Source organism: Zeugodacus cucurbitae, chromosome 4 (genome assembly GCF_028554725.1).
Source record: "Zeugodacus cucurbitae isolate PBARC_wt_2022May chromosome 4, idZeuCucr1.2, whole genome shotgun sequence".
Classification (NCBI taxonomy): Eukaryota; Metazoa; Arthropoda; class Insecta; order Diptera; family Tephritidae; genus Zeugodacus; species Zeugodacus cucurbitae.
The window spans coordinates 10,943,631-10,968,426 of record NC_071669.1 but is presented as its reverse complement, the minus strand read 5'-3'; the positions used below and the strand labels follow the sequence as shown (position 1 = coordinate 10,968,426).

The 24,796-nt window shown below is 36.9% G+C and overlaps 5 protein-coding genes across 6 annotated transcripts; 1 reads left to right on the top strand and 4 right to left on the bottom strand.

The window, feature by feature from the left end:
* Positions 1-319: 319 nt before the first annotated feature.
* On the top strand, positions 320-6,867 carry LOC105209429 (uncharacterized). Its single transcript, XM_011179825.3, has 3 exons — positions 320-4,187; positions 5,134-5,989; positions 6,196-6,867. Exons 1-3 carry the CDS (start codon positions 453-455, stop codon positions 6,777-6,779), a joined length of 5,175 nt encoding a protein of 1,724 aa, XP_011178127.2. The 5' UTR covers positions 320-452; the 3' UTR covers positions 6,780-6,867.
* A 155-nt stretch (positions 6,868-7,022) lies between these two features.
* LOC105209437 (28S ribosomal protein S31, mitochondrial) lies at positions 7,023-8,511 on the bottom strand. The gene is made up of 3 exons (XM_011179847.3): positions 8,351-8,511; positions 7,801-8,286; positions 7,023-7,738 (listed from the first exon to the last, which is right to left on the bottom strand). The coding sequence occupies exons 1-3, from the start codon at positions 8,386-8,388 to the stop codon at positions 7,084-7,086; spliced, it is 1,179 nt and encodes a 392-aa protein (XP_011178149.2). The 5' UTR covers positions 8,389-8,511; the 3' UTR covers positions 7,023-7,083.
* Positions 8,512-9,096: 585 nt separating this feature from the next.
* Positions 9,097-11,561, bottom strand: LOC105209447 (glutaminyl-peptide cyclotransferase). Of its 2 annotated transcripts, none has more exons than XM_011179859.3 (2): positions 11,268-11,561; positions 9,097-10,125 (listed from the first exon to the last, which is right to left on the bottom strand). In XM_011179859.3, the coding sequence occupies exons 1-2, from the start codon at positions 11,400-11,402 to the stop codon at positions 9,178-9,180; spliced, it is 1,083 nt and encodes a 360-aa protein (XP_011178161.1). In that variant the 5' UTR covers positions 11,403-11,561; the 3' UTR covers positions 9,097-9,177. The 2 variants fall into 2 exon arrangements, with proteins under 2 accessions (XP_011178161.1, XP_011178168.1); XM_011179866.2 differs by lacking the exon at positions 11,268-11,561 and adding an exon at positions 10,205-10,657.
* Positions 11,562-11,710: 149 nt separating this feature from the next.
* On the bottom strand, positions 11,711-12,514 carry LOC105209460 (vacuolar ATPase assembly integral membrane protein VMA21 homolog). Its single transcript, XM_011179875.3, has 2 exons — positions 12,359-12,514; positions 11,711-12,295 (listed from the first exon to the last, which is right to left on the bottom strand). Exons 1-2 carry the CDS (start codon positions 12,410-12,412, stop codon positions 12,041-12,043), a joined length of 309 nt encoding a protein of 102 aa, XP_011178177.1. The 5' UTR covers positions 12,413-12,514; the 3' UTR covers positions 11,711-12,040.
* LOC105209469 (homeobox protein SIX6) lies at positions 12,368-21,821 on the bottom strand. The gene is made up of 4 exons (XM_011179886.3): positions 20,889-21,821; positions 17,251-17,591; positions 16,641-17,158; positions 12,368-13,423 (listed from the first exon to the last, which is right to left on the bottom strand). Exons 1-4 carry the CDS (start codon positions 21,046-21,048, stop codon positions 13,318-13,320), a joined length of 1,125 nt encoding a protein of 374 aa, XP_011178188.2. The 5' UTR covers positions 21,049-21,821; the 3' UTR covers positions 12,368-13,317.
* Positions 21,822-24,796: the final 2,975 nt, after the last annotated feature.

Sequence of the window (24,796 nt, the reverse complement as noted above, 5' to 3'; positions counted from 1 at the left end):
AATAATAAATCGCTGTTTTTTATTGTTATTTTTATTGTTTTGTTACAATTTATAATAGTTTGTTTAATAAAATGTGCCAGATTTGCATATATGTACATAAAATTTCACATAAAAGAAGGCAGATAAGCGGTTGAACTTACAACTTCAGCGTAGCGGAGCCACAACTTGTAGGTAATACAATAAACGCTCTACAAAATGTAAGTACGTGAAAATCATACAAGTTAGCCCTAAGTTTTCATCATTTGTTCAAAGTTCTGTTGGAAAAAATCATACAAGCAATTGTAAAACAGTGACGAATATAAAAATGAAATAAGTGTGCCACATTTCTCTGCCTAACAGAATTAGATGTCAAACAAAGCGGAGAAGAAAATTTTTTCTGCTTTCAATATTGAAATCAAATTTGTGAAAATAACTACGTTACATACATATATATTTTATATTAAATAATAAGAATGCCAACCTATAGGAACACCAGCTACTACAACCAACCGAAAGCATCGGTGCAAGAGATTAAATTAAGCACTCACAGCTCCAAATCCAATGCTAGTGCACAAGAAGAACTTGTAAAGAAACGCTCAACGACAGCGAAACCCTTGAAACGTCCCACAAAAACTACTTACGAAGTTTGCGAATCTACGCAGACTTCACTGAAAGATGCATCTGGCATCAACATTGCCGAAAAATGCAAAGACAACACCAAACCATATATTAATGTACCGGTTATACAAATACGTCTTTCTGAAGAAGAGTCAATCGTGTCCACACCACCACAAAAGCAACGAGGCTACGATTTTACCAGCTCGACCAATTCGCATTTTGATGGTTGGCTAGTAACGGCGCCGAAGAAATTCAAACGCGCCTGCTCGAGTACACCAACTTCGTCGAAGCGTAAAAGTAGCACGTCTAGCATGAAAACAACACCACCACGGAAGGTATCAGATGAGAATCTAGTCACGTCACAAGAAATGGTCGACTCCCAGCACAAAGAGTCCGGCGCTAAACGCATGGTTTTTCGCGGTCCCGAATGGAAGAAACCATGTCAGGAGAGCGTGGTGGCCGGCGCACCAAAACCGTTTGTCGGCGCATGTCCATTGAATTTCGAAGAGTTTGCTAAATTATCGCGTACACGTCAGAAATTCTTCCTAACGCAGGATCCACGTAAGAAATACTGCTTAGTAAATCCACAGGCATTGCGTACGAAAGCCTTTTCGGAGAAACGTGAATTTAATATATTAACAAAAACCGTTAAATATGCTGATAATGTTTGCGGTGAGACGCAATCGCAATCATCGGAATCTTTCATATGCGATGTAATCGATTTAGAGAATCCTATGCAGTTAGATTTTCAAGGACTCGATTACCGTAAAACCTATCAGGCCGACGAACAGGATATACAGAATCAGAGTCTGTACCGTAGTATTGTGCGTTACATGGAGCGACGTCGCGTCAGACAGGAGACGCAGGACAAAGTTGAGGAGGAGCTACAAAATGAGCGCCTAGCAGTGCCGAAATGCTTTGATGTGCCAGATCGTACACACGAAGAGAAAGTGTCTGTCATTGAGCCGCCAGTGCCATTCTGTAAACTTTTTCGTTCAGCCGACAAGCCTTACAATCAACAAACAATCGAAGAAGAAAGTCGTAATCGGCGCAATCGTTACAAGAATCTTTATTTGGAACGCAAAGAATTGGCAGAAGAAGAAGAGGCCGCAAAAGAGGTGCAAGATAAAGTCAATGAGGAGCTCAAACCCACAAAGTTAGCTATGGAACATTTTACGGAAGTTTTAAATACCGTAAATGCAGCATATGATCCACAAATTAAAATAGAGGCGCTGTTGCGCAAACCACCAGAGCCAGCCACAATTTATCCGCATACGATGCGCGAAACGAAACAATTCAAAAAGAAATTAAAAGCGCAGAACCGCATCAAGCGTGATAATGCGCTGGTGAAAAAGGAGTATTATTTGGAGAATTTTGACAAGTTGAAAGACTATCCTGAAGCGAAAATCGAGCTGGGTAGCGATACGCCACGGCATGCCAGTGAGAGTCCTGAGCTGAGCGAGCAGTCCAGTGATGATGAGGACAATATCAAAGTTGGCAAATATGGCAGCAATTTCCAGTTGCGCGGCTTTCACTTCAAATTGGGTAAAAGCTTGCGTGGTAAGCGACATCAGACCGAGAAAACCGGTGGTGCGCGCAAGGAAAAAACATGTACAACGCGTGAAAATTGGCTGGCAGAATTGGTGCCAAAGAAGGAAGTGGTAAAAATGGATATCGAAGAGGGCATACCGAAAATACGTGGTCCAGATGATCCGCTATTAAAGATTTTTCAACCGCAATTCGGCTATAAGCTACCGCAAATAAAGAGTAGTGCCGTACGTGAGTACATCGAGAAGCGATTGGGACGTCATTACGAACGTGATTTACGCAAAAAATTTAAAATGGTGCGACCACGCCTCGAGTATCCAATGAAGAAGTTCAATTTGATAAACTTTCTTTATACCGATAATACAACTGACTTGGGTAATTTCAAGCCAGACCACACAATCGAAGATGATAAAGCCGATCTAATGAAGTTAAATACGACGCTTGAATATATGGCAGCCAAGGAGGATATTAAGAAACAAGAGAAGTCCAAGATAAAAGAGAAACGCCTCAAATTGCTGGGCATACCGTGTTATGTGGTGAAAAGGTCGAGTTTGCAAACGAAATGCGAACAATCGGATACGGACACAGATTCAGAATGGGTGCCAACACCGGAGCCGGAGTTGGCCGATCAGGAAGAGGAAAATATGCGCGCACGACGGGCCAAGAGTGTTGCGCTACCATTAGCGATGCGTGGTAATATGCCTGCGCCCAAATATCGCGAAACCACAATACGTCGTCATCCGCGGAAGCCACGTGATTACATCAAAGAGCGTGTGCCCTCGCAACTGTTCGATGAAACGGTTGCCGCTGTGCATAAGCCGCACTTATTGAAACTAAAAACCGATGACATGCATTTCAGTAATTTACGCGATGTACCAAATCGTGAGTACTCGAAAATCTTCGAGGCACGCCACCATCACGATCACTGGAATCATATGCAACAGAAACCGGTAGATGTACACTATCAGCCAAAAATTATCAAAGCCGAAGCGACCAAAGGCAAAAGTAAGAAGGATCGTGTTGTTATGGAGAATTTTCGAATGGCCCAGCCGCCATGCAATCAATTCGTCGGCATGGATTTGACCATCTCCAAATGTGATACAAAGGAATTGCTGGCGGAATATATGCGGAATACACGCAAACATACCACCACCGACAAGACTTTAAAGATCAAGGATTTGTGTCAATCCACTGATGTTAACTTTCATAGTCGAACGCGTAGCGAAATAGAGGCACTCAATTTTCCTGGTCGAAAAGAATATTTAGATTTTTTACACGAAGTGCGCAAGGCCCTCTATGAAACGAAAGTGAGCGAAGAGGAGGGACAAAAGCTCACTGTTGATCGTGACGAAATCATACAAGAAATTGAAGAGGATCTCAAAAGTATTGAATCATGTTTAACATCGCTCAGCAGTTCGATCTGCACGAATCTTACCAATGATAGCGGTAGCTTTTTACTAATGGAGGGCAAAACGAAAATACCACTCGATTACATACGCAAATCGGTGGTACCATTCGAGCCGATGAACCGCTGTCGCTTCAAATTGGTACCGCTAGATATCGAAGCTGAGGAAAATAATCCCTTCAAAGTACTGCCATTCACTGGACAGGGTAAGGCGCAGATTGAGCTAAACACCGCCAAAGATAGTTTTTTCACTTTCAACACACGTCTACAAAATGGTTTGCGTTTACGGCTCGAGGTACCGGTAGAGGATGTGCGTCAAAAACTAATTGGACGCGCAATGCACAAGTATCGCAGTGTTGTGACGACAGACATCGATGAGAACTATGTGGATGAATTGAAGAAACGACCGCCCGTGAAGATGTTCAGTTTCAAAACGGCCAGCTCATTTATTAAGGATGCTCTGCGTTTGAAGTACGAATCTATGCTGATACAAGGTCAAATAGTGCGCACCAAAATCTATGATCGTCTCAATGAGCATCATTGGGAGAATATGATGCGCTTGAAGGTGCTTTATGAAAAACTATTCGCCAAGTGGGAGAAACGTGAATATGAAGCGGCGATGTCGGTGGTGCATCAGGTGCGTATGCGAAGAAATAACGTCTTCAAGTCCGAAAAGGTCGTTCAGTGGTTTTAATACCAATGTATCCATTGCTCATTATACAATTTATAACAATTGATGAGGATCCCTTTAGTATTCAGTTTCCATTGATTGTAAATCCAATAAGTCTGATTCAATAGCATTGATTGTAAGTCGAACAAGTCTTGATCAGTATTAGTAATCCCAGAGAAAGGATTACACTGTAATGTGAGCCAGTATTAAATCATCTTCCCAGCATCCAAGCACTACCTCCTCCACTGTTCAGCATTCGCCAGTTTAAAGTCAAAACACCACGGTAGACACACCTTTGCCGAATCCAATGACTGGTATCGTCATTAGACGACTTAAGAATTTTATAATAGAATCAAAGTTCTTTTTTGAATCATGAGGGTCTTTTTGATCAGTCAGGAGTATTTAGGTGACAGTCGAAGCTGTCTCAGTGGGACTGTCTGCAGTTGCGGAGATCTACCACTTGACCTAACCTAACCTAACGGCATTTGATCAATCAAATACGACCATTAAATGTATTTGAACCACGGAGTTGCTGAAAATAAGAACTTTGTAATAGAGTCCATGCGCTTTGTTGAATAATGAGGGTCTTGCTGATAGGAGTATTTAGGTGCCACAAAGGACAGTCAAGGTACTGTCTAAGTGAGACTATTGGCAGTTTCGGAGATCTACCCCTTGACATAACCTAATCTAACTGATCAATGAAATACGATCATTAAATGTATTTGAACCACGGAGTTGCTGAAAATAATGCTACATTTTTCGGATTTGGAGACCAGTTTAGCATTTTTGTTTTTCTTTTTAGATCTCTAAGATTAAGTGCTTGGTTCCGTCTTATCTCTCTAAAGCCATTGTTTTTCTAGTCTTGTAAGATTTCTATAACGTATTTTTACTCACTAAGAGGCTTTTTTCTTAGGTCAAATCCTATTATGATCGCACAGATGCTTTGAGGCGTGAATTTCGTGAATTGGAACGTCAACAGATTGTACTCAATATGGATATAGTTTTTATTGAGGGTCATTGGATACGCCGTATTATGCTGCAGAACTTTCATTATCTTCTTGGTGATTCCGAGTGGCGTTACGAAAATGATTGGATACATCGTATAGAGAAGGTTTCACAGCGCGGCTCTGAGTGTGAAGAGGCTGAAGAAGAGTTTGGCGAGGAAGAAGAAGATGGTGAAGAAGGCGAAGATGGTTGTAACAAGATAACTATTGAATTGGAGAATTTCGAAGAGTCTATATTGAGACGCACAATAGTAAATATACGTAAGCGTGATAAAGATGACGCATGGGCAATTAAGAGCTACTACGAGGATGTCTATATGCAGAATTTACATCCGATATTAATTGTTTTTCCCAATGCAGAGAGTTTTATGAGAGGCATAGAGAATTTAAAGATTAAAACATTTGTGCTGTTACTCGAAATGCACTTCACATTATCCATTAACACCGAACTGCAGAGTCGGCTGGAAATGTTTGAGGTGTGGTGTTTGGAGGACTTGCGTGAGAAACAGTCGTATGTGTCGCGTAAATGCGCCAAGCTATATTTTATGTCCGATCGTGCGGCGGATATGAAAATGCGCACTTTGGATTTTCTGTCGGAACCGGTCGAGAGTTCATTCAATGATGAGGCTTTCATCAAACATCGTGCGGTCATTGTGGAAGTGTGGCGCGAGATTGTGCCTGAAAATATGCGCAGCGGTAGTGGAGACGATCTGGAGCCATTGGAAATGGTGGCCATGATTTCAGAAGTTGCCATGGAGTTAATATGTAAGTTTTGAGAGATTGAAATGACTTTATTAACCTCCTGTCTTTGGAGGTGACAGTTGCATGCGTCTAGCATTTAAAAGTTTAAAAGAAAACTAACCGACTAACTGACTTGACTGATCGCACGATTAGTAAATGTAACTCAAGACTCTTAAAAGTGAGGTTAGAAATTTAGGTTTCCCAACATAATGGCTTACAAATATTTGCAGCTAAATTCGAATCAATACCGGTTGAAGAAAGTCGCCGTATTGAAGCACAGTTACGACGGCGCCGTGCTTATGATCGTAAAATCTCACGACAAGCATATCAAGTTGAGAAACGCATTGAGAGCGAAATGAAAAAGGTCGTACGCAATTTAGAACCACCCTATGTGAAGCCGAAGCGGAAAGGTAAATTGCCACGCGTCGTAATTAAAAGGAAGGAGAAGAAGATTTCGTTTAAGGAGCAACGCGTTACCGAACATACGAAATTCTTCTTTCGCGCCTTTCACGATGAGGGCGATGTTATGCAATTGCACGATGCGCGCGATAGTATTGGTGTTATGGACACCATACAAGAACAAATTGTACCATTTTATTTCGATCATTTCCTTAAACTGAATGGCTATACACCGAATTACAATTTCAAAACGAATGTGGAATTGCGTGATGGACCTGAAGTTTCACGTGTAGCACTGCGTAATCTGGTGCCAGAGATTCTGGAGAAACTCGATAAGTGGGAGCTTATGCGTAAGCGCATCATGGACGACAATATACAACGTAATCCGAGAATGTATGAAAATGTGCGGTTCTGAATAGTTGGCATTTTAAACAAAAGAAATATATATATAATAATCACACAAATACATATATATAGTATATACATATATATGTATACACTTATATTTTCGTTTCTGTGTATTTTTTAATACATTTCTCTAACAAAAATTCGAAATCTGATAAGCTGATAACTGGTTTAAAAAATAATATATGGCAACATTATTTTTATCCCTCTCAATATAAAATTCTGTCGACAATTTTTTATGATTCAAAATTAATTTTTCGAATTTGTAATATTTTTGTGTTTATTTTTATATTTATTTGCACATAACATAACACTTATGAACTCAGTTTTTTCTGTTCGCCACTTGCTTTTGGCTTTTGCTCTTGACTTATTAAGTCTCTGAGTATATCCTTTTTCGCCTCAAAGTAGTCACGATACCACAGTATATGCTCTTTCTTCTCCTTCGCTGTTATGTAGGGATTCTTTGAAAGACCGACGCATACTAATTCCATATAATGACGTATGGGTCCCTTTTCGGGACACCATGGTTCCAAGTGTTGCTCTAGGAAGATATGCTCGGAGAAATCAACCTCCGCTTCATCGCTTAAGTCTTGCTCATTGTCGATTGGGAAACGCCAAACTTTTCCTTGCTCTGTCCACAAAGCTAATTTTTCGAAATAATTTGCAGGCGGATGTGTTACCAACAGTTTTAGTTCATTTTGCTGTAGATGTGCCCATGTGGAGAGTATATCGGGTACATCACGTAATTCTGTAGCATTTTTGAAAATACCCAGTGGCTCCGAGCCAAATAAGTTCACACTACCAGTATAGGTGGCCGCTTCACGTTTACGTTCTTTACGCACATTTGTTGTTTGTTGACCTTGTTGATGGGGTTTAGTTTTTGCGGCAATAGAGCGACGCACAAATTCACCGCGCGTTAACTCCTTTGGTGGTTGTGAGCGATCAATTTTCATACCCACAATTAATTCGCTGTTGGTAAAATGAATTTCAATGAATGCTTAGATGGGTTTACATTTTAATTGTTTACTTACCTTAGGCTCAATTCAGGGTTTGCTTTATTTGTTGCATCTGTAACTTCAACATCTTTTTCATCTTGTTTATGTCCAAGTAATTTTGCAAGCAATTCTGATTCTATTTGCTGGTTTTGCTCACCATCACCCGCTAAAGAAGCCACTCGTTTTGCAGCAACGAAAATATCCTTCGACTCAAGCTCTTTCTTTGATTCCTCTTTTCGTTTCTTATGTGCATCACCTGGTCGTGGTAATGTTACATTATTCTTTTTATTTGGTAATGCGAAAGTGTTCTCCGTTGGCATGCTAGCCAGCAAACGGTTCAGACGTGTGATGGCAGGCTCTTCAGTGGCATCTACAGCAGCCCCAGTTGTAGTTTTAGATTGTGTTTCAGCTTTTTTGGCATCCTTAGGCTTGTTTTGTTTTGTTTTTGATTCCTTTTCGTCGTCGGATGAATCGTAATCTTTGCTGTAATTGCGTGCACCGGCTATACGAGTTGCTAGTACGCTGTTGTCGTAAAGAAACACGTTTATATAATTATTTTTAAACTATTTTCACTTTAACAACTTACCGTATACTTAGTGACGTTGTTCTACTTAGCATAAGCATTGTTTTTTAAATGTTTTAATTAATTTATTATTAAAACTCCTAAAAATTAATACCAATAAGCAGCAATAGGTTACAACATCGACGGCTACGAAATGTCAAAAAACATATGGTGTTGTTGCAGTGTTGTAAAATGACAATAATTAGTGATGCGCAAAATTTGTCGTAGTTTACGGATTGATATTATCGGATTTATTTTTTTTAACAAAATATAACTTTTGTAGATTTTCGCTGAGAGCAACTTATTGATAATCATTAAAATTTTTTCTGCCACTACAACAACAAAATTAAAACAAACATTGTAATATTTTATAGTCGTGTTCTATATATTGGTAATTGCCTTACAAAGTGCTCACTTTATATTAAATATACAATATTACTTTCAATATGCAATAGCAAATCTATGTACCTATAACTATTAGTTTACAAATGAGCTTTTATTTTAAATTAAATTTAGAAAGCTTCAGAAGCTTGGCATAGCCTTCAATAAATATTTAAATGTCTCTTAGCTACATGTAGTTCCATATTTAGGATAAGTTGTGTACAATATACATATATACGCTGAGTTCATACGTAAAAGCGATGTGGCAATTTGTATAAAATACATATTTCTGTGTTTGTACATATGGTTTGTCAGTTACGTTTTTCAGTAGGCCGTGGTCATTTATTACAAATATTATAGTGTTCATTTCTGCAGCCAGATCCTATGTCTATCACATTACTTATTCATACGTACATTTTTACTTAATAGGTAAGTACTCTTTACGTTGTGCCTCTTTCTCTTAACATATTTCACTTCTCTTCAATTGCGCTCTGCAAGTACTCCATCGCAAATAAGCGTAGTATCAACGCGATATTTTCCGTGGTAGTATAGTCAATTATAGAATTATTGTCATCTATCGTGTGCCAAACAGTTGGGAAAGGTAGCGGTATGAGGTGCAATATGGGTACATTTCGCCTTAAAAAAGGTAAATGGTCATCCTCAACCATTGACGAACGCAATGTATTTGGTTGAAAATAACGATTGGGGTAATGACGTGATACACCGCTGCTTGTGTAATGTTGTAACATATTTAGATCGGAAAGTCGCTCTTCCAGCGTTACCAAACGCGAATACCAAGCTTCGGTGTTGGGAAAAAAACTATAAAATGTTGGGTCGACCGAACCAATTAAATCCAATAGCACCATCATATCCAAACGGTTTAGTGTGCCGTCCGCCTCCCACACCTTTGCCAAGTGACGTGAACCATAAATCGAATCGTGTGGTCCCCATTCTTTAAAAGCTTCTTCGCCATCGAAGAATATAAACATTAAACTTAGTTTTGTTTTGCGGAATGGTTCAAGCGCCGTTTGTAATACGTGTGCCAAATTCAGTAGCATGGCACACGGTACGGCGGAGTCTGTTGCGCCAAGAAATTCAAAATCTTCGAAATATTTGCTATCATAATGGCAGGCAAATACTAAATAACGTTCAGCATCCGGATTGAGTTTCGCTATGATATTGTGAAAATGTAATTTGCCCAAAATAGGCACTGTTTCATGGAATTTATCATATTCAACTGTCCAATTAAGTTCACGCAGATTATTAGTTATATACTCGCGAACATTGGTGTGTCCTTTTGTGCCGACAACTCGCGGTACAAGTATATTATTAACGGCTTTACGTAAGTGTGGAACATCCGAAAGTGGACCATATTCTAAAATCTTTTCATGAGTTAGCTCTTCGGTGCGATATTTCATCTGAAAGTTAATTAACACATTATTACAAATTAATTTATATTAAAAATGTATGTAATTAGTATATTTTACACTGTAATACCTCATTTCGTCCCACAACAAAACCATCTTCAGCATCTTTGCGGGCAAATACGCTAACACTAAGTATGAGCAACACTGCAAAATAAGCATTCAACAACGACATATTGCAACTTACTAACTGGCGACCCAGCGCTGACAGAGATTATATGCACTATGATTATATGTATATTGACATCTGACACGAAAGCAATACTACTGCTAGTTTGTGAACCTATGTATGAACGAACGTAAATTGCCTGTTGCTTTGTATAAAATTGTAAGTATGTATGTCTGTTGAAACAGGTGTTTTTTATTATTATTTTTGAGTGTAGGTGTAATTGGATTGGCTTGCAGCGCTAAAGAATACTGATTTTTACATAACCACTCTTTTATGAATTATTAATTTACGACATCACTATTCTGTAGGCAATGATAAGTTTTTATCCAGCATACAGTTCCACAGGAAGGAAGAGAGGGTGGGCAATGTTTTATCACAACTAGTGATGGGCATAAAGTAATTATTAGCGATAGTTTAGTTTTGAAATTTTTGATTGTACAATGAGTTATACATGCATATAAATTTATAGATAATGTTCCAAATATCTTTTTGATTAAATTAATAATGCAGTATAAGGAAGTTTGTATATAATTCAATAATTGTTAAATAGAATTCAAATATTTGATAATACAAATATAACCCCTAAATCTATACATCACTTCTGGCAGTAATCGCGTGAATAATCGATATTTATTTATCATCACTAGCAAAGAATTTCATTTATGGTAGTAAACACAGCTGACTGTTAGCCAATCAACTTCTTTACTGTCACCTATTTTAGCTTTTTCGTATTAGCGTAAATTCAATAAAAATTACTTTAATTCATAGAACGTCATGTTATTAATCTATTAAACATATCACATCACTTTTATATGCAATAAATGTGTTAAACTTTGTCAACACTACAATCAGCTGCTTATCAATTACAGCTTATCAAAATTTATGAACTACTAAATTATTTATGAAATTATGCTTCGGATTAGTTCGCTTCCCGTGGATAATGGAGTAGGGTGTGTGATTCACTTACCAATTCGTCCAACTCAAAACAAGCACCAAGATTATAGATTTTAGGGCGCTCCCGCACACCAATTGTGTTGCCCAATTGCTTGAGCCAACGTGTGTAAGAGCGTAAAGAACGACCACGCCAAGGCATAAAATTCATTATAATTTTAATAATTTTTAACTGTATGAAATTGTTATCTGACACATTTATTTATTATATGTATTTAAATTATAACTATTTAAACACGGAAGGAAACGCGTAAACGGCACTAAAATGTGCCTTTTACAAAATGTCAGATTATACAAACAACGGTGACGGCTGATTATGTGTGTACTATATGTATACATTCGTGTGAATGTGTGTGAAAATAGAAATTATGTTAAAGGAAAAGTAAAAATACCTTCCATTCTTTGCAATATTGCTTAATATTGGTACTAATTCTCTTAAAACCAATACAAAGAGTGAAGTTTTCAGTATTTATGGTTTTTTAAAAATCTTTAATTATTTACAACTATTTTTATTATACATTTATGTTCATACATAACATGTTTTTATTTGAAATGTACGTAGTTTTAAACAATTTATTTCTACCAAATTCCACAAATTTAAAACAAGCGTACATGAATGTAGGGAAATCCTTATAATATTTGTTATAAAAATGTCTATCTGTGCATTTACGTTTAAAGTATACTTATTGTAATACCCAAATGGAGTCACATGTTCATCGGCGTAGATTCCACAGCTTACACCATACCTTATTGATCGATCACTTTTAATTACGCTTACATGTTTTGTCATTAATCGACTTTTTTGTATGATTCCGCCGCTTGCTGACTGCCACCAAAATATGCTCTATATATGTACAAGCCAAGTGCTAAATGTAAGGCCACAACTGCACCCACTGCCGAATAAATATTGGTGCTAATCTCAGACAAGGTGAAAAAGCGTTCCAGCACAGTAGATTTAAGCAAGAAAAATGTTGCTACAGGCAGGAATACGATTAGCGAACAATAGAAAAACACCACTTTGAATGCACTGTAGTCTTTGGAATCCTACAAGATATTTATGTTAATTTTGCATATAAGTTAGTTTTAAATATATATGTGTTTACTAACATTTATCTGTTGTTGTGTGCGTCCACCACCATTATTACCCTTTTTGTTGGCCATTTTTTTTGTAATAAACAAATAACTTTATTATAATTTATTTGTAGTTTCTTGAACAAATTTCACCGGCCAATGATTTTTGATGTTTCTTTTATCAGCTTTTTCTTCATTCTCAGCTGTCAAATTAGGAAAACGTCACGTGATGACATTTTACCAGTTCTGTTTAGAATATGTGCAGAGTTGCTTTAATTAGAATTGTATACCCTTTATGGTAGAAAATACTAAGCACAGCGCTGTCAGAGGTGCATATAGAATTGGGTATAGAATAGGAAGGGATTGCACGTTAATCCTTGTAATGAATGCCGATCCTGCTTTTGCATATTAAATAGTTGCAGCCTTGGTTCCAAAAGTCATGTGTATGTCGGATGAGTTAGAATGATGAATAATGCCTTTTATAGCGATGGCAAACGGATCTTGGTGTTGGATTTTGAGTTCAACATGATTAAGGCCATAACTCGTTGTATTCAATGTTGCTGCGAGGTATATGAATCGTTCCGATTCTAAAGGGGTTGCTCCATTGAAAATAAGTTGATTTTGAGGGTCTGTTAAATTAATAGTTCTGTACTGTTCTTTTTCATATATAGACGACAGCGTAATGAGCTGGGCTGCAAAATCTTTCCATTTTCTTCTTTTTAAATAAAATCAACATTTTTCTTTCTCTTCTTTATATTTTTAATTGTATTGCCATGATTTAAAATTCTCCACAAACAAGCAAACATACATATTTCATTTTCATTTCTTAAGCACTAACTTAAAACTAGAAACAATTTATGCTAATTTGCCATTTTCAATGGACTTTTATTATAATAATATATTTACAGCGATTTTTTTTTTTTAATTATTAATTTTAACTTGCGTACGTTTTCTTATGAAAACAACGTAGTCTCTTAGAATTGTAAGATCTTATGCTATTGTGTGTTAAAAATTGATTCCGGATAGTAACTGGGCGCATTGAACATACGGGGAAAACCATTGGCATCCAATTGTTGTACAGGCAGGACAGACATGATATCACTAGAAAGATGATAAGAATGAAATACAGATTTAAAAAATTTAGAATAATATGTTATTTATATAAAATTAAAGCAGATATTTGAATTTCGTGAATTGGAAGAGGTTAGAGGGAATCAAATAATTACAAAATATGATTTCTTCGCCAACTAACTCCTTAGCGAACGCTTTTACCAAAAAATTTAATAAAGATCTTTCGGAATTCGCCTGGTGGGACCAAGGTCTATATCCGATATATAAAAGTCGATATTTTGAGATTTTAGTAAGTTTCATATACATCTCTGACAGAAATGCAAAGATTTTCGATAAAATTTTTCTTACTGTTTTAATGCTAGAGTATTTACTAGGCATAAGATAAGCTTTCTCAAATCTCAAGACCCCCACTGAATGATTTAAATAAACAAATATGTAAAATACCTCACTGTAACTGGAAATTTAAACTCCAAAAAATTTCTTTTCGCTATTTTGAATTTGAATTTAAAAAGTTCGTCGACATATTAAGATTTTAGATGGTCTCATAGATCTCTTAGACATAAATGCGAAGTTTTTCGAAACAAATTTCCTTATTATTTTAAGGTTAGGGTCTTTGATATATAAAAGGTAAATTTTCTCAAATCTCAATGGTTTAAAATACCCAAATATTTATTGAGATATGTAAACTACGCCACTGTATTTGAGAATTTGAAAAAGTTCGTCGAAATTTTAAGATTTGTCTCATTGATCTCTCTGACATAAATGCAATGCCCCCGACTGAATGGTTTAAGTCACACCAAAAAAAAATTAATATTTAAATAATCAAATATTTAAAATACCCCACAGTATCTGAGGATTTAAAAAAGTTCGTCGAAATTTTGAGATTTTATATAGTCTCCTTCGTCTCTCTGACATAAATGCAAAGATTTTCAAGCAAATTTCCCTGACGCTTTTAAGGTTAAGTTCCTTAATATGCATACGGCAAGTTTTCTCAAATCTCAAGACCTTCCGATGAATGGTTTAAATGACAAAAAAAATTTAATATTAAAGTAAACAAATATGTAAAATACCCCACTATATCTCAAAATTAAAAAAAAATCGTCGAAATTTTGAGATTTTAGGTAGTCTCATAGACTTCTTAGACATAAATCGAGCAAATTTGCATTACTCCTTTAAGGTTAAGGTCCTTAATATGCATAAGGCAAGAGTTCTCAAATCTCAAGACCCCCGACTGAAGCGTTTAAATGACTTAAACATTATTTTTGTTTTATTAAACTAAAGAAATATATAAAATACCCCACTGTAAGTAAAAATTTAAACTCCAAAAAATTTATTTTCGCTACGCTACTACTACTTTAAAGTCATCGAAAAATTGTACCAAGTCCTTTAATGCAAAACATGTGTGTAAAAAAGTAAAATTTCATGCTGACACCCCACTGTGCGTGCGCCCTCTGCGTAGCACTACAATCTGCACTAGTGGCACATGCGCAGCGCATGCGTACACTTTAGTGTTAAATTTCTTCTTAGTCAACTACAAAAAATAAAAAAAATGCAATAACTTGTGGCGACTTAAAGTCTAAAAATATTAAGAAAATAAGGCAAAAGCAAAGTGCATTTAGCCCGCCAACGAACCGCAGCGACGCAATGATGCAAATGGCCACATAAAATACGCTCAAGTGCTAAATGTGTAAATTGAATTCACGCAGCCGTCGACAACAATAACAACAACAACAATGAAACTATGTTTGTAAATCACAACAGGAAATAGTACGTGTCCCAATACACAGGCCCAACACTTCGGCATATGCGTAGCATTTTTTTGTGTTACTTTGCTGTTTAACGGTCAGCTTGATTTAATGATTTTAAATGCCAATTTGGTTCGATTGAATTTTCCCCATTTAGTACAAGCAACACACTTGCCATTCACCAACAGCAAACTCCCAGCCGTCCGATCCCGTACACGTTGCTGATTTTATGAGTTAAAGGGAAACCACTTGGCGTATTCGCCCTTCTAAAAAGTCAAGTGGCTGCCCGCTGTGACAGACATACATACATATGTATTAGAAAGGCTCTGTAGCGTATAGTTTTTCTTTAAATTTTTGTAATGTGAAACCTCTTCGAGCACGCTTCGTTTTACTCTATTGCTTTTGTTGTTCTATTATGTAAATTGGTACGCGCTCCTTATTGAAGTACACATGTCGATTTGTAAGAATAAATGGCGAGTGTAATGGCTAATTTTTGAGACATTGATGGACGGTTTTTGTTTGATTTGTAAAAAAATGCCTAAAAGTTCCAAAGGAAAAGACCCAGTTTTGAGAAAACTGAGTAAAAACATAACCTCAATATATCCAGGATTGCTACCATACCAAAACTTAAAGCGGTTTGGAAGCAGAGGTCCAGTGAACGTCCCTCTGCAGGCAATATTCACTCTTGAGTTTTTCTTAAACCACGAAGCTCGAGATCATCAAGTGATTAGGTTAGGTTATGTTAAAGGAGCTGTTATCCTGTGCCACAAGAGATCCCACTTGATGCTTTGTGATGCCACAATCTTCTCAAAATGGATGCCCAAGACCCTGGTGACGACAAAGCGCTTTGAGCTTTTCACGAATTTGTACAGGCATCTAATTTGCAATCGGGACAGTTGAGCTGGTTCTCCGAAGTTGGTCCTACCAAAAAGTTTCAGCAGCTATCTAGAGAAAGCTGGACAATGAAAGAAAAGTATCTCCCCTTCTTCCATTCAATTTGTGAATTTGCATCCGTTAGGATATTTAGACTCGCGGACAGTAGCCAGTAATGACACCTATCATTACGGAAAGCTTAACCTTACTAAGAGTAAAAAGCTCAGTGGATCTCCTGCGATCCATCTTAGGCCAGAATGATTTCGCAGTCGCACAGGTACTGGTCGTTGTCAACAAAACCTACCGTGTTAATTCGAAGACCACTGATTCAACACGGAGAAGCAGGTGGATAGTAGATAAAGGCACTAGCTTGTTCCCAATCTGATGGGATTGCAGCTCATCGGCTTTGCAGTTCCCAACGATACCGCTATGGCCTAGGACCAAGACGAGTCTTATATTAAAGTAGCTGGAAGCGATGGATAAAGGGACTAAGCACTCCTTGACTAGCTTTGAGCGAACAGTCAGACTATCTTCTTAAAAGCCAGTTGAGTATTTTAAGTGAGTATTTAAATCACATTCCTCATCGAGAGATTCTCTCAGACAAAGAAGACACCTCAATAGATACTCACGGTCTTTGCTGTGGTGTTCGATCGCGCTGCCTTCGATTTTTGAACCAATTCGACACTTGCGTCAGCGTTAGACCTGTCTTCTCCGATAACGTTTTCTTCTCATCCGGCGTGGGATAACGATTTGTCATATAGCAATCTTTTAAAGCATTTCGACTTTTCTCCTTGAAGCAGTAAACAGTTTCCTCACCATCCCAAATGGTTTTCGGTAAAGGATATTTTTTACGCAGACGATATTTATCGACCGCGCCCAATGGACGTCCGCGCACTTTCTCCGCTTCCTTGTAGTGCGCTTGAAACCACAGATTCTGTAAGTCAACATGATATTTCACTGAGAAACAATGTGTTTCCAGGAGATTGTAGAGTTCATGAAACTGCCCACGATGATAGGCAACGAGCGCACGTGCACGTAACACGCTCTCGTTTGTTTTGAAAAGTTCACTGGCGGGTAGGCTACACAGAAATGTGGTTAACTTCTCGATATCACCCTTTTGTTGCAGTGCTTCACACATGCATTGGATCTGTAAGACGAGGATAAAAATAAATATTAATATTGAACATAAGTCAATGAGTATGAGCAAATTTTTTGTGTAAACAAATAATTGACACCCACCTGATCTGTGGTGAATTGCAAGAATTTGCGATCCAATTGAAAACCACCTGTTAAGCCATGTGTTGTTGTTATACCGGAAATCAATTGACTTCCGCCACTTAAACCCACTGCACCGCTGTTGAGCGCTGTTTTTGTATTACCATTGTGATCACCAACACCATTTTCATATATAACGCCATTCAGCGCAGGATAGAGTGGTGAACCCGCTGCGGTGGGCGGTGGTGATTTGTCATAATCGATGCTTATATCGCAGAATCTTCGTTCGATATCTTTATCAGTCGCGTAGGCGGGGAACTTATCGAAGTGTAACACAGTTTTGCAGGAGATATTGCCGCGATAGTCTAAAAAGTAGTGCAATAAAAAATCGAAGGATATAATTAAAAAGGTAAACAATTAGGGATGGTTCCCTGAAATTTAGTTAAGTCTGACTTTCAAAAAAAAAAGGTTTTATATTATATGAGTATAACCTATTAGAAATGTATTGAAATCATTAGATTAGGCTCTGACATTAAGAATAACATAACTTACTAGAAACTGCCTTTTTTGTGCGATTCTTAGAAGTGTTTTAAATAGTCAGGCGACCTTCATAACATATCAGCATGGATTTCAAAATATTGAAAAAATGTTTTAAAAGTGAGTTCTATAAATCAATTAAAAAGCTTCTTTCAACTAAGGACTTGAGCACGTGTTCTCCCATATTTTTATCTGAACCATAGCATACCTTGGAGTAGTTCCTGAGTTCAACTTCTTTACTCCATAAAGGGAATGGACTAATGATGTTCCGATTAATAGTAATCACTAAGTGAGTTTTCGTGTTGGAAAGAACAATCTTATATACCTATCTGTGGTCATAGAATTCTCAATTTTCTCGATAATATCAAAAATTTGCCTCTTTCCTTGAAGAATATCAAAAAATTATTGAACGACAAGAAAAAAGCTGAAGGAAATCTATAACCAAACTCTATTTGGCTAAAAACTGTCCGGGATTCGAAGTCCTTACGTTTAAAATACAAGGCTAAAAATTCTTCCATTTATCCAACGAGTGCAGTCTTTAGGTACCGTTTCTTGTTTTCTAATTAGATATAGTGTGTTAAATTAAATGAAAAAACTAATGGGGTTGAGTGAAAATGGATTAAGCAGGTGATTCTTGGCGAGCGTGCTCGATTGAAAATTTTTAAAAGTCAGCTCTACGGGTGTTAAGAAATAGCAAAGGGACCTTAAGACCCAATCTGCGTTGAGAATAGCAATTATAATGAATTGCTGTGTGTACTTGATTAAAATCACTTTAATGCCAATCAAGTCATTTCTATCTTATTTGATTCGGTCTGGTTAAATACAGTACAGTACTAGTCAGTATTATCAAATACGATTTATTTTTTTATGTTTTATCCTAAAACAACAACACCATTTTAGATTATAGAAAAAAATTTCAGCCAAAGACTTATCATTAGTGACTTGGTGCTATAAGTTTTTAAGTACCAAAAAACTTCTTCACATACATTATTATTAAATGAAGAATGCTCTAAATATTATGTAAGAATGCATATAATATTTATAATAATAATAAATTCTCATAAGTGTTTAGTATGCTTTGGCGTTATGTTACTTCATTATGTTCTACGTTCAAGTTGTTATTGTCATTTCTCTCTCTATATATACACATACATATGTATAAATATATTTGTTGTAATTCAATGCTTGAGAAATGCGCCATTCTAAGCTAAATTTTCCCTGTCGTTCACTGCAGTTTTTCCTTATTTTTTAGTTGTTTAGTGTTATACACTGAAATATTTATAAACAATGCATATTTCAGGATACAGTGACAAAGTCAAAAAAAAAAAACGAATATGTATGAGGTCGAGTTTTTATCATATTGTAAATTCTAATTTTAAGAGAAGTTTGAAACTTTCATAGGTGTCTCATAAATTTACTTTTTATACATACTACTTTTCTACCATTATCACTCTCTGAATGCTGATGTATGCAATGTTGGAAGTGCCTCGAGGCATTTAAGCGGGATTTATTTAAGTGCCTTTCCCGCTTAAGTGTCTCAAAAGTCTTGCATGTTAAGAAGGGGCACTTAAGCGGGGATTACTCTACTCTGTTATTCGAATTTTTTGGTTCCAGAAAGTAACTTAAGCCACACTTGATAAATGCGATAATGGGAATTGTAAAATTCAGAATTTCACGGTCCAATTGTCAAATTTTATGTTATTATGTTGATATACAGGCCCCTGAATTTCAATAAAATTTCCAGCCATATTCCTTGCTGACCTTGTCTGTAGTAGCCGCTAAGTTTAGACGTGTTTTTATGAGCTTGAGGATTTTTGTTTGTTAAAAGCTTAGATCTCGTTGCTTGCTCATGAAAACTTGGCCAAAAATAATACTGTAACGATTCCCCGTGATCCATATTCGTCAGACAAAACTCCGTGCGACTTTTTTCTATTTCAAAAAAATAAAGAGAACCTTCGTTCTCGCTTTACAAGCATAAAAATCGCTGAAAGAGCCAAAGGCTAACCCAAAAATCGAGCTTGAGAAGTGTTTCGACGGTTGGAAGAAGCCCTGGCATAAATGTATACAATCGAATGGGGACTATTTTAAAGGTGACCACATTAATGGAGACAAATAAATAAATATTTTTTTCAAAAACGAAAATTCCCGTTATTTTTTGAACACAACTCTTTTTAGGATTTAGTGTTTCTGGTTGAATCCAAATCCTTGTCGAATTCAAATAAAGAAAATTAATTAATTCTTTACTTAGGTTCTATGGTATTTCTCGGTTTCATCTGAAGTTTTTAGTCTATTTTTTGTTCTCAAGATGCAATTAGAGACTGACTTTCTAGTATACTATTTATAAGATTATAGTACTTTGAGTCATTTAACCTGCGAATAAAGTAAGAAGAAGTTACGGGTTTCTCTTTCATTTTTCACTTCTCAGATTTTCAAATAAAATTGTCCACCAAAAAATCGGGTACATCCGATTGCTACTCTATCACTATTTAACTAACGACAGTTGTTTGTTCGATTCGTATCACTCTCCATGTTTAAGCGAGTTATCAACAAAAAAAAAAAAATTATTCTATATTATCCTAAAGAATAAGAGAATACTCAAACCTACTTCTTTTGTTTAAGCTCTATACAGCGTAGTTCGGTTTTATTTTAAGCTTATTATAAAAGTTTTTAACAAATAGTTTTATGGAGCACAATTTGATTAATACTGGATACATTTTCTGATTCTATTCCAGGAACACCTTTTTATTTGTCGTAAGAGTTGCTTATATAACATTGGTTCTTGACATCACCGTACAAAAAATTTCAGTGGTAACCCCAAAGGTGACCAGTTACCTAGGCATGACGACTGATAACATTATGAAACTAGACCCGCACTACATTTTCACGCTCGAAGTAAGGTGAAGAGACCCATGATGAAGGCTTTATGTCTTGATTTCTGCCGGCAAAGCACCGTCACTGATAAAATATTATATGATATACATATCATATATTTAATTTTTTTATCACTGATATTTTCCATTATTCCCTCTAAAACGATTGCATTCGTTTAAAATTACATTCATTATAGCCTCGCTTCTTATAAGTAAAAATATTGAAGTTTGTGTTGGTTTGGGTTGATTTCTTACTTGAATTAGGTATATAAAGACTACCATATTGCACAGGTGAATGTATATTATCCTGCATAACTGTTGAATTGTCTGAGGATGTGCCGCCGGAACTTGTCGAATCAATATCACCAACGTGTAACGATGATGAAAGCGTTGTATCCATATTCTTGTCAAACATTGAACAACACTGTGCAGCGTTTAGGCGCACACTATGAATGTATGTAATTTGTAAACACTAAAACTTTTTTTCAAAATATTTATGAATATTTTTTTTCGTAAACATATATGTAGCTTAGTTAATTGTTTTTGATGTTGATTTGTGGGCACTCCAACAATATTTGATATTTATTTAAAATTTTTATTTTATTTTTTTATAATTTCACTTCACACATTTTCTTGGAAATTATTCTAAAAATCTTGTAATCAATAATATTTTTTCACACACTGTACCGCATAACGCCTGCAAAGCTACCGCGCCGTTTTGTGGTTCCAAAAGAACTGATACAAAAAAGTCAAAAGCGCATTTTTTGAGCAAGCATTTCCTGTCCGCCGCTGTAGTTGGATTGGTTTGCGCGCTGCACACGTATGAATGATTGTTGGTGGAATTGGTGAATGAGCGCGCAGCAGTGTTGTGTGGAAAGTGCGCCTGTATGACTTTCGTTGTGTGGGTGTGTTCTCACAGCGCACCAAACGCACTCATACCAATGTGAAACAGCAATTTGCTCTACAAGAAACGATTTGAGATTGGAACGTGTGTGCTCATAGCGTGCAATGTACTGTGTGAGGGGCTGTTTTTGCTTGCGTTATCCTTGAGAGGCGTTGCCAATATGGCATGTACGCCATTTTGATTTGTTACTGCATTGCTCTTGCTGTTTTTTTTTTCAATCTTTGTAAGCTAGAAAAATTAGTTTTTAATTAAGATAATTGAATTTTACTGCAGTTTAGTGTAGACAAATATTCGCATAGTGAAGTCCTTGACCCAAATTATTAACGAGAATTTTTTCAACTATTAAATCGAAATTTTAAATTGGAGAGACAGAGTTTCAACACTTAAAAATATTTTCCAAAAATATATACAAATTATTACAAATAATTAACGGTTCATGCATACCTTCACCGTTATTGCAAATGTCACTTGAGTCATTGCGCTTAGTCACCTTCTCTTTTCTACCATATTTCAATTGCAATTTCTACGCTTGCATTAGAAATAACCTCCACGGTTGCATCCAATTACCCAAAATTGCAGCACAAACCAATAAACCCATATTGTAACGACAAATTAACCGTTTTAAATTTCGGTGAGCAATAAAAAAATATATAATTGAAAATTAGAACAATTTATGTAGGTACGTGGCCAGCAACAGTGACAAACGTCACATTTGTGGCATCATATCACATGTTGCGAATACTTTTATTTAGCGCTCATAGAATTCCGTTGAAATCGAACGAAATTGTGCAAAGATTTCCGTGTCGAATTCTTCAAATATACATAAACAAGGTGTTTGACGTTTCCATTTACATGTCAATAAGTATATCGCTATATAGTTGGACATCGAAGTATATAAAGGTGTTGTTAGTGAGTTCATTGCGTTTGAGCGAGCAACTGAAACTTTCTTCTCATATTGCAGAAGTAATATTTGATTTTGATTTTATTCGTAGACATCCATGAGTTATGTGCAGAAAAGCCCTTGATTTAACAAGAAAATAATGTTTTTTGTATGAAAATACGCCTTTAATCTTCGACATGGTCTCAATCTAGAATACTATATTTGTCTCCAATATTTCAAAGATTGACGTTTCTAAATAGTTTAATATAAGTTTGCTTCCGTCGTATTCTCCTCATTAGAGTCATCTCTTTTTCCAGCAAGCTATTTTGAGTCTCGGAAGAAAGTTGAAGAATTAGTTCATATTTACGACTACTTCAATATTACGACTGATAACATCAAAAACTGATTGAGCCGGCGCGTTGTCTTTCTAAGAAACCGTGACTCCATAGTTCATAAGTTCTTAAAGAGAGAGATGGTATTAAAAAACCCACGAATTCTCACGGTATTTACTGCCATTACTGTCTCTTTTATCCCTTCTGAATGAAGTTTGCGGTATTACAAAGTATATGGCGGACCAGACCTTGTATCTGTTTTCGACGATCCTCAAAGTTTTCGAAAACGATGAAGTTGACGTCAAATTTTCCGATTCTGAAAGTTGTTTCAGTTTAAATTCCTCCACATATGAAAGGGTTTTTCCTAAGAGCGCTAAAAAACGGTTTGGGATATCAACGAAATAATTTATTCCTCTGAAAGTACATTCGATGCCATTATGTATGGAACTCGATTTCTTTTGCATGGCCACCACGGGCACGTTTGCAGAAATCCATCCGCTGAACCCAATTTTCGACGGTTTCCATAAATCGGCCGATACTGTTGCAATTTTACGTTCGATATTCGTACGAAGTTCATCAATCGTCGCTGGCTTGTTGGTGTAGACCATAGACTTGACGCAGCTCCACAGAAAGTAATCTAACGATGGCAAATCGCACGACCGAGGCGGCCAATTGACTGGGCCATTTAGTGAGATAACACGTTCACCATACTTGGTTTACAATAAATCGCTTGTGACATTCGCTGTGTGGCTTGTGGTGCCGTCCTGTTGGAACCACATATTGTCCAAGTCCATATCATTCAATTTGGGCCAAAAATATTCGGTTATCATTGAGCGGTAGCGATTCCCATTCATAGTAACGTGTCGGTCTTGATCATCCCGAAAAAAGTACGGCCCAACGACGCCGCCAGCCCGAAAATCGCAACAAACCATATTTTTTTCGGAATGCAATGGTGACTCATGGAGGACGAGTGGATTGCTGCCTGACCAATAACGCACATTTTGCTTATTGACGATGCCATTCAGCCAGAAATGAACCTCATCGCTAAAGGTGATTTTTCGATGAAAGTCCGGGTCATTTTCAAGTTGTTGCTCAGCTCAATTCACGAACATACGACGATTCTGGTGGTCAATCGGCTTCAGTTCTTGCGTCAATTTGATCTTGTAAGGATGTGGGCCAACATCTTTTCGCAAAATTCGCAATAACGACATCACAGAGATGCCCAACGCTTGAGAACGACGTGTGAGACACTGATTTGGGTCTTCCTCAATTGAAGTGCTTATGGCATCAATATTCTCGACACTACGGGAACATTTTATACTGTGCCTGTGGATACAAATTTTTCCACTAGAAGCTCAATTGTTGATCTGACAGGACGATTATAACGACCATAAATTGGACATAACACTTTTAAAGTTGAGGATACTGACTCCGAATTTCGGTAGTAAATTTGAATAATTACGACTCGTTGTTGGATCGTATATCTTTCCATGATGAAATGGCAAACTTTACTAAAGAGAAATGTCAAAAGAGCGGCGTCGTTAGCTGTTCCTATCGGTCTATTTTTGTAGCGTTCTTTTTGAAAAACCCTTTAGATTGGTCTAAACATTCTCACGTCGGTTTATGGCATTATCCTGCTTGAAATATCGGATAAGAAAAGGCTGTCGGCACAGTGGATGCATCGTTTGATTACCTCAGACAACAAACACAACCCTGAGATTACTTCACAGTGGTGTTTAACACTATCTATGCGCTATCCGAGGAAGTTTCTGCGACCTTTCGTGACAGTTGCCCGAAGCAGGGAACAGTTGCAGTAGTGACTTTCGAAGACTATTCTATCCGCAAAAAAGATGACGGTCATAGGCCACATGAACTTGATAGACTATCTGGAGAAAGTCTAAATGGTTAGTGAGTTCCAAAAGTCGAATTATTTGACCGATTCGACGTCGAACTGCAGACACCACGTCCAAACCTAGCATATTCGCCAGACTACTACTCGTGACCTAAAGTTGGTGGATCCATCAGATCCAAATATGCCTAACAATCT